The 16586-nt window shown below is 46.5% G+C and overlaps 1 protein-coding gene across 1 annotated transcript in view; it reads left to right on the top strand.

Annotated features, from left to right (window-relative positions):
* Nucleotides 1-16586, top strand: part of COL4A1 (collagen type IV alpha 1 chain) — a 148672-nt gene that overhangs the window by 125354 nt on the left and 6732 nt on the right. Inside the window, exons 40-49 of the mRNA XM_032246203.1 lie at nt 404-502; nt 1661-1711; nt 3631-3816; nt 4446-4579; nt 6993-7065; nt 7919-7990; nt 9184-9312; nt 10666-10764; nt 11762-11974; nt 12778-12955. Coding sequence (XP_032102094.1) covers nt 404-502; nt 1661-1711; nt 3631-3816; nt 4446-4579; nt 6993-7065; nt 7919-7990; nt 9184-9312; nt 10666-10764; nt 11762-11974; nt 12778-12955 — 1234 coding nt within the window. The remainder of the gene's footprint in view (nt 1-403; nt 503-1660; nt 1712-3630; nt 3817-4445; nt 4580-6992; nt 7066-7918; nt 7991-9183; nt 9313-10665; nt 10765-11761; nt 11975-12777; nt 12956-16586) is intronic.

The following is a 16586-nucleotide window of genomic DNA, read 5'->3' as shown; positions in this document are numbered from 1 at the left end:
TATGGGAGGCCCCAAGGAGTTCCCATCACAGATGGGGAACATGGAGGCCAGCTGTCCTGTGTCCCGTTTTCAGATGGGCAAGCTGAGGCTAGTGCAGGTGACAGGGTCATTCTGAGGTCTTGCCACCATCAGCATCTAGGACCCACATCCCCAAACTGTTTTTGTAGCTAACATGGAGTTTCAGGGACCTCCTCTTTGTTGTCGCCAGTTTTTGAGGGTCAGGGTTTGATGGTGTTGCTGAAAGTATGCAGGGTCCTTTCTGAAGGGAAGTCAGAACTGACCTCAAGGTGTGCTTGGGAGGGAATGGCTCTCTTAAAGGATGTCAGCAAGGAACCATTTGTATGGCATCTAGGCTGCTGTGAGAGGTTATGTGGGTGTTGATGTTGTGACTCTTCTCTTTGAGGTCTTCCTGGGACACCTGGCCCCACAGGCCCAGCTGGCCAGAAAGGGGAACCAGGCAGTGATGGAATCCCAGGGTCAGCAGGAGAGAAGGGTGAACCAGGTATGGCCCAGTGCCCCATTCCCTATCAGAATCAGCAGTGTCCACTCCCAGAGACCTTCAGACTGCCTGCGTTCAGTGAACAGAGCTGGGCACAGAGTAGCCCCGGGACTACACATCTTTGCAGCTACTTAAACACCGCTGTGGACATGTGGAGCAGGATGGGTTGAGAGAAGAAGAAGGGAAGGGGGATTTATTATCCCTTAAATACTTAGGCATCTTCCCCTGAAATAACCTGAGCTCTCAGTGGTGAGTCAGAGACACGTAAAATACCTGCTGTTAGAACAATTTCCACTTCCCTTGTGGTTGCTATGACAAAGCAAAGCAAAGCATAGCAAAACAACACTCTTTTCTCTGCCCAGCATTTCCCCATTTGAGGAACTGTCCTGGAAATACTGGTTGACCCCTGAGTCTGCTCCTATCTCTGATGGGCCACAACTTGGCCAGAACTTGGACCATAACTTGACCATAACTTGGGCAAAAGTGCAAGCTGTGATGATGACAATCGCATACACAGTAATATTCGTATTTAATACGAGAGAGATAAACACACCATTTGAAGCAGGTTACCCCTGAGCTGGGGGGACACTGGGAGGACCACCAAGAGCTTCCACTGCAACTGGTGCTGGCCTCTTTCTTAAGTTCATTTTTTTCATTCTATAACTTTATGTTATAAACATTCATTTTTTCTATACAAACCATTCATTAAAAATGCCCTGCACTCCTTTTCCCCCATTTGAAACTTCCCTCAAGCCCCTTGCTGACATTTGTCATCTCCCCAGCATCTGCTGCCCCAAATCTCTTTGGCTCTCGCTTCCTTCCTGAGAAGAGCAATTAGCTGGATGGTTGTCTGAGAAGCCCATTTGCTCGTCTCCAGACGGCAGCAGGAAACAAATACTCATTTGCACAGATCGTTTCTGCTAACCGCCACGATGGTTCTGAGCGGAAAGGTACTTAGAAAAAAGCACTAAATTAGGAACATCCAGTCAAGGGTATCTTACAGTAACTGTAGGAATGTCATTTTATTACAAGAGTGCAATGAACTAATATCCATGTGCTCTACAAATATACATAGTGTTAGTGCAGAGTTGACAGTGCTTTGTGTTGTACCTGCAGATGGATTGTTTAAGAGAAACATTGTGTTTTACCCTCATCTAATAGGTCTTCCAGGAAGAGGATTCCCAGGCTTTCCAGGGGCCAAAGGAGACAAAGGTAATCTTTGCTCACTATGCTCTTCCTTTTCAACTAACTGCTGCTGCCTGATGTAGCAGAACAGGGGGCAGCATCTTCAGGATGAAGCCCCATCCCTGTTGGCCAGGCAGCAACTGGGTGGAGGATGGGTGCTGGGCCCAGGCAGCAATGCCTGCAAGACACATGTGGTTCCCCTCTCATTAATGGGTCAAAATGGCATGCAGCCCACTCATAGTCAGAGTTATCTTTTACTTGGACTAATTTTATAAAAATCCAGCAGAGGAGGGAAACCCTTGTCATTTTTGTGTCTAGAAGGTCATCAGAATATTGAAATTGTGACTTTCTAGAACTGGTTATACTTACATGAAGGCAGGCCAGGACGTAACACATACCAAGAGACTAAAACATACCCTGGGTAGCCATGATGTGCTCAGTACCACGTGCAGCTGAGAGCTGGCCAGGAGCTTGGCTAGGCAGTCACCTCTCTCAGAGAGCTGAGCATTTCATGGGATGCAATGTAGACATAGAAAATACAAGGCATGTGAGCCACATGACACTGAGGAGAAGCCACTGGTGGCTGCAGCCGGGAGTTCACAGACAGCATCCGTGGACATGCTTATGGCAGGTGGCTGGGCTGGCTGAGTGATTCCACTCAGTGGAAGGAATCTGAAAGCCCTGGAAGGCCTGGGACTTCAGCTGAGAAGGAGTAGGGGCACGGAGATGCTGCGTCCCCTGGCCCCTGCTCTCTCTGAGACCCGCTCACCAGGTTTCCTTGGCAGACGTGTGGTCTGGCACTGGAACCCCTGGGTTGAGATGGATGGCGTGGTGCCCGGTGGGCTGCCTTGGGAATGGGCACTTCCCCGTCTCTGAACTCACAGACTCCCTCAAACACAGAGCCCCTTGCAAACGCACCTGCTCAAGGGGTCACTGCGGGCTGTTCCTGCCCTGCCTTTCCTACCTCACCGCGCGATCCTGCACGCTCTGTGGACATGCTGCACTGCCCTTGCACAAGCTCAACACAGTGCCTGGTGTGTTCACACCGCCATGTGAAATATCAGGGAGAACCCCCAGGAGAAGAGAATCCCATGTGACCGCTTGAGGTCTTGACCCTATTTCATTCCTTTTCCTTTGTTCTTGAAATAACCATAGAATTTTGGCATTTTTATTGGTTAGATTTGGATAATATGTTTAAAATTCAACATGGAATTTTTTTTCCCTACAAGCTGTTACTTTTTAACTTTTTAAACCTGCTCATTGGGGTTTCATTAACAGGTAATAAACTACAAATATTAAGGTGTACAACTTGATAAGGCTGACATAGGCCTACACCCATGAAAACAACCATTCCCACATTCCAGATAGCAAGCACAGCCTTCCCCCAAAAGTCTCCTCTGCAGCTTCATAATCCCTCCCTCCGGGCCCCTCCCCAGACCCCAAGCAACTGTCCAGCTGCCTTCTGGTCCTCTAGTTAGTTTGTGTTTTCTAGCAGTTTATGAAGGTGAAACCATACACTGTACACTCTTTTCAGTCTGACTTCTCTCCCACGACATAGTGAGTTTGAGATCCAGCCCCGTGGCTGCTCACTTCTCTCTATGGCTGCGAGGGTCCCGCTGTGTGGACAGAACATAGTCGGCGTGTCCATTCATCTGCGGATGGAGCGAAGCTGTCATTCAGCAGTGTGGTTGCTGCAGGTGTCTCTCAGCACAATTCAGATGCCTCTGCCATACAACAGTTCTTTTAAGAAGTGTAAACATGATAGCTGGGGTCCCAGCTCTTTCTCCAGCCAGGCCACGGTCGGATTCTAGTGTGTTAGTAAAGAGAAGGAAGGATCAGACACTTGCTGCCGTTTCCCCTGGTGGCCCTCGAAGCCCCCTCTGAGGGTCACCTGCAGGGCTCTGCTGCTGCGTTTCCCATCACCTCAAACAGTTTTTCTTGTTTAGGTTCAAAGGGTGAGGTGGGTTTCCCAGGATTAGCTGGGAGCCCAGGAATTCCTGGAGCCAAAGGAGAGCAAGGATTCATGGGTCCTCCGGGGCCCCAGGGACAGCCAGGGTTACCAGGATCCCCAGGCCATGCCATGGAGGGGCCCAAAGGAGACCGTGGACCTCAGGGCCAGCCTGGCCTGCCAGGTAAGGGCGTATCACCAGGGGCTGGAGCTGGGGACTGGGACAGAATTCACAAAAGGAAATAGTGTGAAAGAAACAGTTACATTCTCAATGGAGCTTTTTTATTTAGAAGTCTGCAGCATTTATTAAAGCTTAAAATTGTGTTTGGCCTCCATTGAGTCAAAGCTTTTCTTGTATGGTTTCTGTCAGGGAATTTAAGTAATTAGCGAGATGCAAGAAAGCAAATGTTTGGACAAGCCTGGACGCATGTCCGATGGGTGGCATTTGACTTAAACCAGCACAGCTCTTGGGTACACTTTTGGGTTCTGAACAAGACCCCTAAGGGGTGGCACAGATGCCCAGGCACCACTAGACCACTGGCCATTTTGGACACAGAGACAGCAGCGTTTCTATTCTTTCCCTCCCTCCCTCCCTCCCTTCCCTTTCCTTCCCTCCCTCCCTCCCTCCCTTCCCTTTCCTTCCCTCCCTCCCCCCCTCCCTCCCCCCTCCTCGATTTCTGTCTCAAGGGTTCACGCTGTTGGTCCAGTGTTGTATCAGCAAGGGACTGTGGGTGCCAGTATTGAGAGCATCACAGCCCAGGGACCCTTGTGCATATCTAACCCCGAATGTGTGGCTTTATTCTCTTCCATTAGGACTTCCGGGACCCATGGGGCCTCCAGGGCTTCCTGGGATTGATGGAATAAAAGGTGACAAAGGACACCCAGGCTGGCCAGGAGCACCCGGTATTCCAGGGCCCAAGGGAGACCCTGGATTCCAGGGCATGCCTGTGAGTTACTGATTTGTAGATTACTTTTTTAAAGGAGACTATTCTGACCACAAGTATTCATATGTGTCTATGTGTGTGCGTATTGTGTGTATGTGTATATATGTGTGTGTGTTACACTCCCACGTCCCCTCTAAATCAGTTCTTTCTTTCTTGCCAGTAACCCACATTTTTATTGGCATCAGAGTAGGAAACTATTGTAACATTTTTTACAATCCAGTTTTCCAAGAACCATTAAGAGGAAAATGTTATACTGCTGGAAATTATGGCTCAATGCCTACATTTAATACCTATTTACAAACTCAACATAAAAAGCAAGCCAGTGTCATTTTGCAAAGAACAATTCTGTAAAGTGAGCCCAGCCATCTCTTAGGATTGGCAGGATTGGGAATTGCAGTTGGAACAGTTCAAGTCTTGGAAGATGATAACCAGCCATAGCCAGCACGTCCCAGCTCGCTTTACTGACCTTATCCAGACGCAGAGTCTCAGCGGTGACTTAGACAAGCGTTCGGAGGAGCACATCTCAGGGTGCAATAAGTGACCAGCAGCTGTGCTGTGTGCATGCGTCTGTGTGTGATTTAACTTTGGTCCTTTGCTGTACTTGAATATATAACCCTTCTTAGCGGTGGTCATAGATTTTTCGTTGCTCTTCAGCTTAACCACATCCATGGCTAAAGGACTCTGTTTACGTGGCTTGCTCATTCAGATAGCTGGGTTAGCAAAGCTTTTTATTCTCTGTGCTTGTCTCTCTGTTTCCCCTCTCTGTCTCTATCTGTCTGTCTGCCTCTCTCTCTCTCTAACATACATTAGGAGAAAGAGAGTGTGTCAGGGGAGATTGGGAGCAGGAGGGATTTGACACAGACCTCTGCAGTGATCTGGAGTCAGCAGCAGTTTTCTGTTCGTCACGCGTTCTCCCTTAGAGGGCAACGGGGACTGCTCCTCAGCAGCAGAGACTTGGCTTAGAGTCATCAGACTACCTTCCCAAGGATGGCACAGAATAACTAAGCTTGCTAGGTGCACAGTACGTGGTGCCGACTTACTTCGGAATCAGGAAGTTATGAAGTGCTTGTGAATAACGGCACAGAACTGGCTCTAAGGAGTGCAATAGGCATGTCCACTCACTCCCTGTCCTCGAAGCTGTGTGCGTGTTTCCACAGTACAGTGAATGTGTATGCGAATGTATTTTGGGGTTTCCATTGCTATATTGCAGTTTTCCAGGAATGGAAGTGATGATAATTTGTCAAGTATTCATGTATTCCCATGTTTATTCCTCAGTAACATAGAAATATACCCCATTCCCGGCCAGGTGTGCTGGCTCATGCTTGTAATCCTAGCACTTTGGGAGGCTGAAGTGGGAGGATCACCTGAGGTCAGGAGTTGGAGACCAGCCTGGCCAACATGGCAAAACTCTGTCTCTACTAAAAATACAAAAATTAGCATGGTGGTGCATGCCTGTAATCCCAGCCACTTGGAAGGCTGAAGCAGGAGAATTGCTTGAACCCAGGAGTCAGAGATTGCAGTGAGCTGAGATGGTACCACTGCACGCCAGCCTGGGTGATAGAGCGGGACTCTGTCTCAACAAAAAAAAACCAAACAAACAAAAAAGAAAACAACAAAAAAAACAAGGAAAAAAGAAAAAGAAAGGAGATATACCCCATTCCTGCTGCCAATCAGTGCCTCCCTACCTGCCTCTGTATACATATATGTGTATAAATGTGTGTTTGTATGTGTGTTTATATGCATATATATTTGTTCGTTATTTTGGTTCGACACTTTTGAAGTAAGGCTAAGAAATGAATGTACATCAGAAATAAGACAGCTCGTTACGTGCTGCCCACCACTAGAGGAAGGAGCGACTGCATTGACCTGGGAAGAAAAGGAGCCCGTATTTTTAAATACACGAATATTACCACATTATAAAGGAAAATACTCCTTCTTTAGCATTTTTGAATTCTTTCCATGTTTAAAATCAGTTTTCAGTTAAGGCATGAAGCTAATTCTAAAGAAAAATGACTGCGCTTGTTGGTTGGGGGAGAGTTTCCAAAACAGATGGCTGGGTGGTGCTGTATGCCTGTGCTGCCGCCCCGCGTGTGGAGGGCATCCTGGCTCTGTCCGTGGCATCGTGCTGTGGGCTGGAGGTGGCCAGGGCCAGACGTTCGCCTGCTCCTCAGGAACGCCCCCTGCGATGGACAAGCAGAGGGGACACGTGGGAGGGACGCAAGTGCTGCTGCTTTGCAGCTTCCTGGTGGAGGCACGCAGAGGCTTTGTTATTCTATCATGTAGGAAACCGCAAGGCACCGTTTGTACACAACATGCTTTGCAAAACATTGAGGCTGTTTCAGTTTTCCAACTAGCGGGTTACGAGACTTAACCTACATGTCTTGAGCACGTCCCTACCTCTTCTTTGTGTGTCTAGGGTATCGGTGGCTCTCCAGGAATCACAGGTTCTAAGGGTGATATGGGACCTCCAGGAGTTCAAGGATTTCAAGGTAAGACAGTACAGGCCTTGCTGCAGCACCTTGGCAGCAGGAGATGCTGTGCGAGGAGCTTCCTAGTCTTCGGCACTTTAACGCTGATGGCACCGGCGCCATTGTGGCACGAGATACTGTTCTCTTCAAATTAAAAATGGCGTTTCTGTGTGGCAGCCCAATTTGTATGATCTTATGGATGCCTGCATAAAGGCATTCTGATTTTCTCCTTATGAATCAGTGGATCATTAACATCTCAATAAGAAGTCATGGATTTGGGCTATTCATTAATTTATTTGTATATTAAACAAACTTTTTCGGGGTCCGTACCAGCTCCCAGGCACTGCAGCTTTTACTGCTGAGTCAGGTACACATGAAAGGCGAATAAAACAGGCCTCAGCCTCAGGGTGTCTTGTAGTCCAGTTGGGGACATGTGTGAATCAGATTGTGACCAAAACACTAGTCCTCTGCCCCTCTGCTGGTTGGATTATTTTACCATTTGTTACGTGCTTATAAAAATGTAGCTTCTGGGTTCTAGAAAAAAGAGTTTCATCAAAAGTTTTACTGAAGTGACAGAAAGAATGCTGTTTTCTTCCTTGAAGGCAAATTGGAAATTTGTTCACCGTCTGTGTGTATGTATACATCTGTATATATGCATATATGTGTGCATATGTATGTGTATATATGTGCCTGCATAAGCAGGTGTGTGAATGTGTATATATGGGTATACATATGAGTATATGTGTATGTATATGCATTTATCTATGCATTTGTGTACATGTGGGTATGTGCACTAGAGAGAGAGGTATACATACACACATATTTGTGTATCATTGAGAATTCTGTGCAAAGATGATGTTTTTCCTCTGCTTAGGTGCAAAAGGGCTTCCTGGCCTCCAGGGAATTAAAGGTGATCAAGGAGATCAGGGTGTCCCAGGAGCTAAAGGTAGGAGAGTGTGTTAATCTGTGGCTACCTTACTGGTGCTTTGTGAAAATGTAAAAGCCATGAATGAACAGAATTGGGGTATTTGGTTTTTCACATTGTAAAATGACTTGAAAATTGTTGGAAAACAGTTGATTGAGAATTCTTTGCAGCAAGCTGGCATTTTAACATCCACTTATCTGGAAGTAGAATCTGATAAATCCAGGACTGAGGGAAACTCCAGGGTAGGGGTGCCTGAGGTTCTCGCTGACAAGCTCAGAATTCAAAAACTCCCCAAAGGCTCTAAAGTTAGCCTGAAATAAACCACTGAAAGTTATAATAGGAAAGAAAATCAATCTTGCACTTAGAGACGGGGTGCATTCTTGCTGCACAGTAAAGGGTTCTTCTGGGAATGGTGCTGTTGGCTTCTCTACCAGTGGGAGCCCACAGCATGAAGGCCCTGCAAACCACGATGTCATTTCACAAGGGAACGGTTTAAGCACAGTGTTCATCCTGTTTCCTCTCTGTAGAGCAGACTATATTTCTAGGGCATCGTTTAATTTTCAAAACCATGTTTTGGGAGAGAGAACGAGAAGCCACGTGCCCTGAGAAGTGGAGCGCCAGGAAGGAGAGGAGAGGAGGGTGTGTGGAAGGGGAGGGAAAGTTGAGGGTGCTGGGCTGAAGACAGGGAGGCCGAGGGGACCTCACACTTTGTGTGGTTCTCACCACATGCCAAGACCTGTTATGCAGAAGAAGGATTAAGTTCATACAGCACTCAAAGTTCAGGACCAGTGTCATCCTCTGCAGTAGGGCAGGTTTCAGATGAGTGTGGGAAAAGCACCCTCATCGCAGAGCGGCACTCTCCACATCAGAAGTGGGGACGCCTGGGAAGAACAAGTTTCTCTCCCCACCGGGAGGGCTGGCACGAGGCTGCGGGGATGGCTGTAAGGGGTCCAAGCCCAGAACAAAGTGGGAAGTTACACTGGTGCCCCGGTGCCTTTGCCAGTCCCGAGAGTTCAGGATTTCAGGTTAAGTAATAAAGAAAGATGTTCAGATCGGACATGTTTTGTGAAGACCTGATTCGGGTTTTGAGAATGGTTTTACCTTTGGGAGTATGTTCTGTTTGGATAGCTTCACTTGGGACTCTCCTTGTGAAGCTGTTTCCGCCCTGGCTAAGTGGACAGTGAAATTGATCAATGGCTTCCCTATTTCCATAGGTCTCCCGGGTCCTCCTGGCCCCCCAGGTCCTTATGACATTATCAAAGGGGAGCCCGGGCTCCCTGGTCCGGAGGGCCCCCCAGGGCTGAAAGGACTTCAGGGACCTCCAGGCCCGAAAGGCCAGCAAGGTGAGAAGGCTCGGCTTCTACAAGGTGGTATGGGGAGCCCAGAGGGGCGGTGGGCAGAGTTCCTCCTCGCCCATGTGTCTAAGACAAGTTTTGGGTAAACTTGTCATGATTAGACACACACATGAATATGACTTTCTTACCTCCCTTCAATGCATATCAAAACCCATGATATTTTTAAAGGGACCTAAAAAAATCCAGAAGAAAATGCAGGAAAAGCTAGAGGAAGACATAACAACACGTCTGTGTTCAGTTAGAAAAACATGGGCTCGAAGAACCAAACCAGATCGTTATCGTTCCCCCTCCCGCTCCTGCTCCAGATGGGGGTGGTGGGCACGGATCTGGAATGGCAGAAATCGGCGCTCTCCATCCGTGCCTGCAGGAGCACTGCCTGATTGGCGCCGTCTGTACTGTTCTCTGTTGCTTCCCGAAATCCTGACCTAGTCTTTCTGCCTGTTTGAACTAAACATCTCCTGTTTCAAGAGCCACTGATAAGGAGTGAGTGGGAAGTAAAGGAGAATGAAAACATTTAAAGTTGAAAAGTAGGATCGGTGAAAATTTAAAGATGCTTAACCATAAGCTGACCAGGCTCAGTGGCTCGCACCTGTGTAATGGCAGCATTTTGGGAGGCTGAGGTGGGAGGATCGCTTGAGCCCAGGAGTTCAAGACCAGCCTGGGCAACATAGGGAGAGTCTGTCTCTACAAAATAATAATTTTTAAAAAATGAGCCAGGTGTGGTGGTGCATGCCTGTGGTCCCAGCTACTCGGGAGGCTGAGGTGGGAGGATTGCTTGAGCCTGGGAGGTTGAGGCTGCAGTGAGCCAGCCTGAGTGACAGAGTGAGATCTAAGAAAGAAAGAAAGAGAGAAAGAGAAAGGCAGGGGCAGGGAGGGAGGAAGGGAGAAAGCAGGGGAGGGAAGGGAGGGAGGGAAAGAGAAAAAGAAAAAGGAAAGAAAGAAAGAAAAAGTTATGTACGTGAACACAAAAAACTATCCATGCCAGTATATCTGTTGCCTAAAAATTGAGACCCCAGAATATGGCTGAGAGGGAAATGTTTATCCCGTCTCTCATTCCCTCCACATTGCCTGCCTTTTCCAAACCAATCTGCCAAACAGTGAGCAATCAGGGAGAACTCAGAACGAGGTGCCCAAACACACCCCCATATGAATATCCAGCTGCTTCTGCAAAGTCTGCACTCGACTTTGTGGGAAGCAACTCCTGGTTGTCCAACAAAACGTTCTCACCTGCACTCAGACTTCATGCTTGCCTCCTGGAACACTGAAAGTGACACTTAAGAGAGGAAGAAAAATACTGCTTACTGCCCTATAGGATCATGAATTCTTTGTCCTCTATCTCAGGTGTGACAGGACTGGTGGGAATACCTGGACCTCCAGGTATCCCTGGGTTTGACGGTGCCCCTGGCCAGAAAGGAGAGACGGGACCTGCTGGGCCTACGGGTAGGTTGTGAGACTTCCAGCCTAATTACCCTCTACCGGGACCTGGGATAGAAGCAGCAGACCCAGGCAGGGGGAGAGCAGCCCAATGTAGCTGCAAGTGTTCCTTGAAAGATTTCCGAAGGAGTCTGTTTCTTAGGAGGAACAGGCTCAAACAGAAGAGCTGAAGGAGTGTCTTTTTCTGTGTAGAGACAGATACTGATCAAAGTGTACATTTCCCAGATGTTGTTGAAAGGCAGCCAATAGTGGTGGCCCATGTGGTTTCTTAAGTGGGATGTGAGCTGCAGCTATGAAAATTCTATTTCAGCAAAGGACAAGGGAAAGTAGAAATGAAAATATGAAAATAAGGCTAGCATTGGCCCAAAGACCTGAGATAAACTTGATTTGCTTCCCTAGGAGAAGGGACACTTGAGTGTCCCATATGGCCAAAAGGCTGAGGCCACTGACTTACTGAACAAAGAGCTCAGCCCAGCAGACCTGGGCGCAGTTTTGCACGCGGCACAATTAGATAGGGGACAGAAGCAGTCCTTGCCTGCGAGGTCCCTCACTGCTCCATTTCCATGTGTAGGCTTTGGGCTGCTATGGAAGAGAAAACGCCCTAAGATGAGGTTGTTTAATAATTCCATAATAATCCTCCCCGAGAGGAACCCCACAATTCCATGTGAATGACATGCATAGAGTCACGTCATTCATTTTCATTTTCATATATGTCATATATTCATTGAACTAAATTGTTCAAGCATCTGCTCTGCACCAACACTGTGCTTAAAAAAATATCTTGAGGTGCTATGTGAGAAGAAAAAGTTAGGACACCATGAAGGAGACCGGCGGTTGTATTTAGTTAGCCATGCATCTATTTTTGTTTTAGACTTTTTGATAACATGAATAGGTAGGATGCTTTGTGGAAATATATTAAAAACTCTTTGGAGAAAATGAGTTTGAAAGCTTTCAGGGGAGCGTGTTTGCAATTAGAGAAACTAATTTGTCTTCTGTCTTCCAGGTCCAAGAGGATTTCCAGGTCCACCAGGCCCCGACGGGTTGCCAGGATCCATGGGGCCCCCAGGCACCCCATCTGTTGATCACGGCTTCCTTGTGACCAGACACAGTCAAACAATAGATGACCCACAGTGTCCTTCTGGGACCAAAATTCTTTACCATGGGTACTCTCTGCTCTACGTGCAAGGCAATGAACGGGCCCACGGCCAGGACTTGGGTAAGACTCCCGGAGATCTGTGCATTCATTCAGTGTTGGTGTGTTGCGTGCCTTCGTGCACAGGGCTGGACTCGCCTCTGCTGCTGCGGTGAGGCAGCCATGAGTGAAAAAGCAGCCCGGTCCCATTTCCCTCCCTTGATTACAAATATCGATTCAACAGCTCCTGTGTTACTAACGGCAAGCCAAGAAATATAAAGGCTGAACGTTCGAAAATCTTTAATAAAACTTTAGATCTCATCTTCAGATTATCAAGTAGGATCAGGATTCCTGGAGTGCACTTAGTTTGCATTGTGCCGCTTAAACAATTGCTCTTTGTAAAAAAATGTCTACATTATTCTGTCGGAACTTCTCTACAGCTGCTGAGCTCTGCTCCTCTCGTTTAGATCATCAGAAAGCTACGGATCTGTCCCCATTATCTTCGTCTGCCCCAGATATCCTCCACCAAACTGTTTTAATTTTCTGTACCTTTAACTTTTATCAAGGTTAGAATCAGCAAGCTGCTATAGAAAGAGCATCTCTGCATTTTCTGCAAGACTCTTGTTAAAGACATCACCCAGTTTGTTACTGTCCATTGCATAGTTAAGTTCCCTCTAGCATTCAGTTTTAGGAAAAGGTTCTTTGTGCTGGTTAACTGGTTTTGCTTCCTTTCGTCAAAAATATCCTAGATAATTCTTTATTCATTTCCATTTCCGTGACCAGTTGACGATACGTTTTTGCTTGTTGTCCAGCTGACATCCACTTTGCGTGGAGATAGATTGGGAATTACGAAGACGACACCTGACCTGGTCTTCTCCCCTGTCTAGGCACGGCCGGTAGCTGCCTGCGCAAGTTCAGCACCATGCCCTTCCTGTTCTGCAACATCAACAACGTGTGCAACTTCGCGTCACGGAACGACTACTCGTACTGGCTGTCCACTCCTGAGCCCATGCCCATGTCAATGGCACCCATCACGGGGGACAACATAAGACCATTTATTAGTAGGTGAGTCAAGCAGGTGTAGGGACAAATGCATAATTGAAGAAGAAAAGTCTCCGGTCTGGGCAAGCACATTTTTTCCATTTTTCTCCAAAACGTTCAATCCATTTCCATTTAGTTTGTTACTTGTGATACCCAAGTTTTGTAATGGAAGTCAGCCATAAAATTATTTGACATAAAAGTCAGTTGGCTGGGCACAGTGGTTCATGTCTGTAATCCCAGCACTTTGGGAGGCTGAGGCCAGAGGATTGCTTGAGCCCAGGAGTTCAAGACCAGCCTGGGCAACATGACAAGACTTCACCTCTACAAAAAATACAAAAATTAGCTGGATATGGTGGTGCGAGCCTGTGGTCCCAGCTACAAGGGAGGCTGAGGTGGGAGGATCACTTAAGCTTGGGATATGGAGGCTGAAGTGAGCCGAGATCATGGCACTACACTCCAGCCTGAGCAACAGAATGAGACCCTGTCTCAAAAAGAAAGAAAAAAGTCAGTTATCCTCTTTTAAAATTATAGTGCAAAACCATGGCGAGATAATGCCAAGCTTGCCCCTGACTCACTGTGGCGGCTACCTTTCTTCCTATGAGCAAAGTGATGTCACTTGATTCTTCAGCAAGTGTTAGAACAGTGTTTCTCAATCTTTCCTTTTTTAAAAATAGTAACTTCCCCAAGGAGCCTTTCAAGACAATATTTCTGGAATCATTCCTGCCCCTATGAATTTTTAAAAAATTATTTTTAATTTTGGTAAAATACACATGACATACAATTTACCATCGTAATCATTTTGAAGTGTACAGTTCAGCGGCGTGAAGTGCATTCCCATTATTGTTTAAACATCACAAGCATCCGTCTCCGGAACCACTGCGCTCCAGCCTGGGCGACAGGAACGAAACTCTGTCTCAAAAGAAAAAAAACATTTATTGCTTAGAAATACTCAAAATAATAGTAAAATGGCCAGTGAACAAATTCATTTGACTAAGAAGCTATTCTGTAATTTTACTTTTTACATATTAAGATAATAAATGATAAAAAAGGATAAAAAGTTCTTTATATCCCCTTCAAAGAAACCAGCAGTCCTTGAATATGCAGAAAGATGGAGCGGTACCAGCTAAGAAGTGCCCTAGCTGAGCGCTTTTCAAGAGAAAAGGGAAAAGTGACGCGAATGCTTGAAGCGACTCCTGGGAACACTCCTGCCCGGCTGCCGTGATCTGTGCCTCTCGCCCAGCCCCTACCACTAGATGAACATGCCCTGTTTGGAGGATGACCAGAGTTGGGTGCCAGGCAGGTCCTGGCAGATCACAATTTAGTGAAAGAGCTATGCCATGTGGGACCATGGATCAGAAGGGCTGGAAGGCACCTTCTATGTGGGAAAATCTTAGCTCTTTGATCCCCTTACATGAAAATCTCTATCAACAGTTCTCTTTGATTTTTTTTGAGCTATAAGAAAACTTATCTTATAGGTCTTAAAATGGAGAATATCATTCATTACACCTCCAGAATGACACTTTTCAGAACACAGGCAATACTTCATCTGTGCCAGTGGCTGCCAAGTAGTGACTGTTTTGAGACTTTTCTTGCTTGGAACCCTGCCTGAGAACGAGAAGGAAAAGTGACAACTTTTGTGGGTTTCTTTTTTTAGCTTCCGTTACACAACAGGTAGAAAATGACCATTCGTTTCTATGTCTCCTATTTCTCTTCTTGACATTCTTGACATTTGACCTTGATTCGTTTGAAGACACAGGAGCTCTGGCACGCATTGGTGGTGTTCCAGAAACAGGTCTAAGTGAAGCTGTGTGTCTGAGACCAGCACTTCTGTAATGCATTCTCTCTCTGTGATTGCTTTCAGTAACATACCCCTGGTCTGTGGGCACCAACAAGAGTCTAAGATTTCTGATCGTTTTAATCCTGAGACAGACTTATAAAACTAGTGGAGATGCATTACACCTTAGAGTCTAAGCAACATTTTCCACTTAATATGTAATTAGACCAGAAAGTCCTGAAACGTCCCAGAACTTGACATTTCCAGATCTTTACATCTTTGTTAGTTGACACAAAGAAGCTCAGCTAAAGAGACCTTCCCAGGCGCATCCTTGAAGCCGCTGCCCTTGCATCAGTTCTGCCTCTGTCTCCCTCTTGTGAGCGGCTGCCCCTTTCTCCCTGTCTCTGAGCACGTAGGTTTCCATGGTTACTTAACTTAGTGGTTTCCCACTTCTCAGAACTTACAGGTTCCTTCTCAGGACTTCCCTTTCGAGAGATCCTAAAGCTTAATTTTAGAAATAGCAAATGACATAAAATCCTTCATTTCGAGCAGAAAAGGTGGTGATTTTACTGCTTTCATCCTGATACTAGGACACAATATTCTAAGTACTTGCTCGCTTTCTGCAGACAAGGCTCACGAGGTAACTACTACTGATTGCTAATTGCTCTGACGAAAAGACTCCGGCTTGAGAGCAAGGAGAGCCGCGTTTTAGTTCAGTCTTGGACACAGCTAACCCTGGCCTTAGTGTCTTCATATGCAATATGGAGAGTTTGGCCATGTGAATTTTCAGGAACCATACAGCTCTTTAAGCCTGCAGTGGGGCAGGACCACCCTCTCTATAGCCCCTTGAATCCATCAGCCCAGAGACAGTCTGAAAAAGACAAAGCTCTTCCCTCCAGGCTGTATTTCTAGGTCTCCTGTCTAGCAAACAGATGGCGGCAGATGTATAAGGCCAATTTCAGTCACTGTTGTTTAACTGAACCTTTTAATTTGTCTGCATTTGGGTGAATAAAATAGAAAATTGCACACCACACACACACACACACACACACACCCCAAGTCCATGGGAAATCAAATGACTCATTCAGCCCCACTCCCCCTTCTGATCCACTTTCATGCAAATGTCCCAGTGTAACTAGGTGTAATTATTAACACCATTTATAGTCATTTATCAGCATTGTTAACACTCTGTTCATTTTGTGACTCGAATGTAATTATTCACTGTTGGTGTTTAATTATTTTTTTAAACAAAGCATTATCCCACCATCAAGGGTTCCCATCATTGAGAGGGTCTTAGTCAGAACACTGTGCTGTTTTAATTTATGTCTGGTGCAGTCCCAAGGCTGAGCTGAGCCAGCCTGGCTTGGAAGTCATCCTGTCCTTGGGTGGATCCTCTGGGGGTCACTTCAGCTGCAGTGGATGCTGACGGCCTCGGACCTTGAGCCCCTGAGCCCAGGGGGCAGCCCTGAAAATAAGTTTCCCGCAAGAGGCCCATGTGGACATTCAGCCTCAAGTTCATTAAAGCCTGGATTATTTGTCTTACTCAACTCACTAAGTGCATTTCTTACACTAAAGATTATTTATGGCATCAGACAAACTGTTGCATTCCAGAAGGAGTAGCTCTTGGATTTCACCAGCTTTTTCTCTGAAGCATTCCTTGTGCTTGTGGGAATACATACTCATTGTTGAAAAGACTGGAAAAGACTCAGACGCACAAAGAAGAAAAGTCACCTGTAACCCCAGCCCCTCCAGGAGAGCCTCTGTTGGAGCTTGGCCTTCTTATTTTTCCCTTTTACAAGACAAATGGCTAAATAACGCATGTTGGATCTATTTTTTAAACAATTTTTTAGAAGCAGGTCTCGCTATGTTGCCCAGGCTGGA

The sequence above is a fragment of the Sapajus apella genome, unplaced genomic scaffold (genome assembly GCF_009761245.1).
Source record: "Sapajus apella isolate SASKATOON/1434 unplaced genomic scaffold, GSC_monkey_1.0 scaffold60, whole genome shotgun sequence".
NCBI lineage: Eukaryota > Metazoa > Chordata > Mammalia > Primates > Cebidae > Sapajus > Sapajus apella.
The sequence above is the reverse complement of the archived record's forward strand: the minus strand, read 5'-3'. Positions and strand labels throughout refer to the sequence as shown.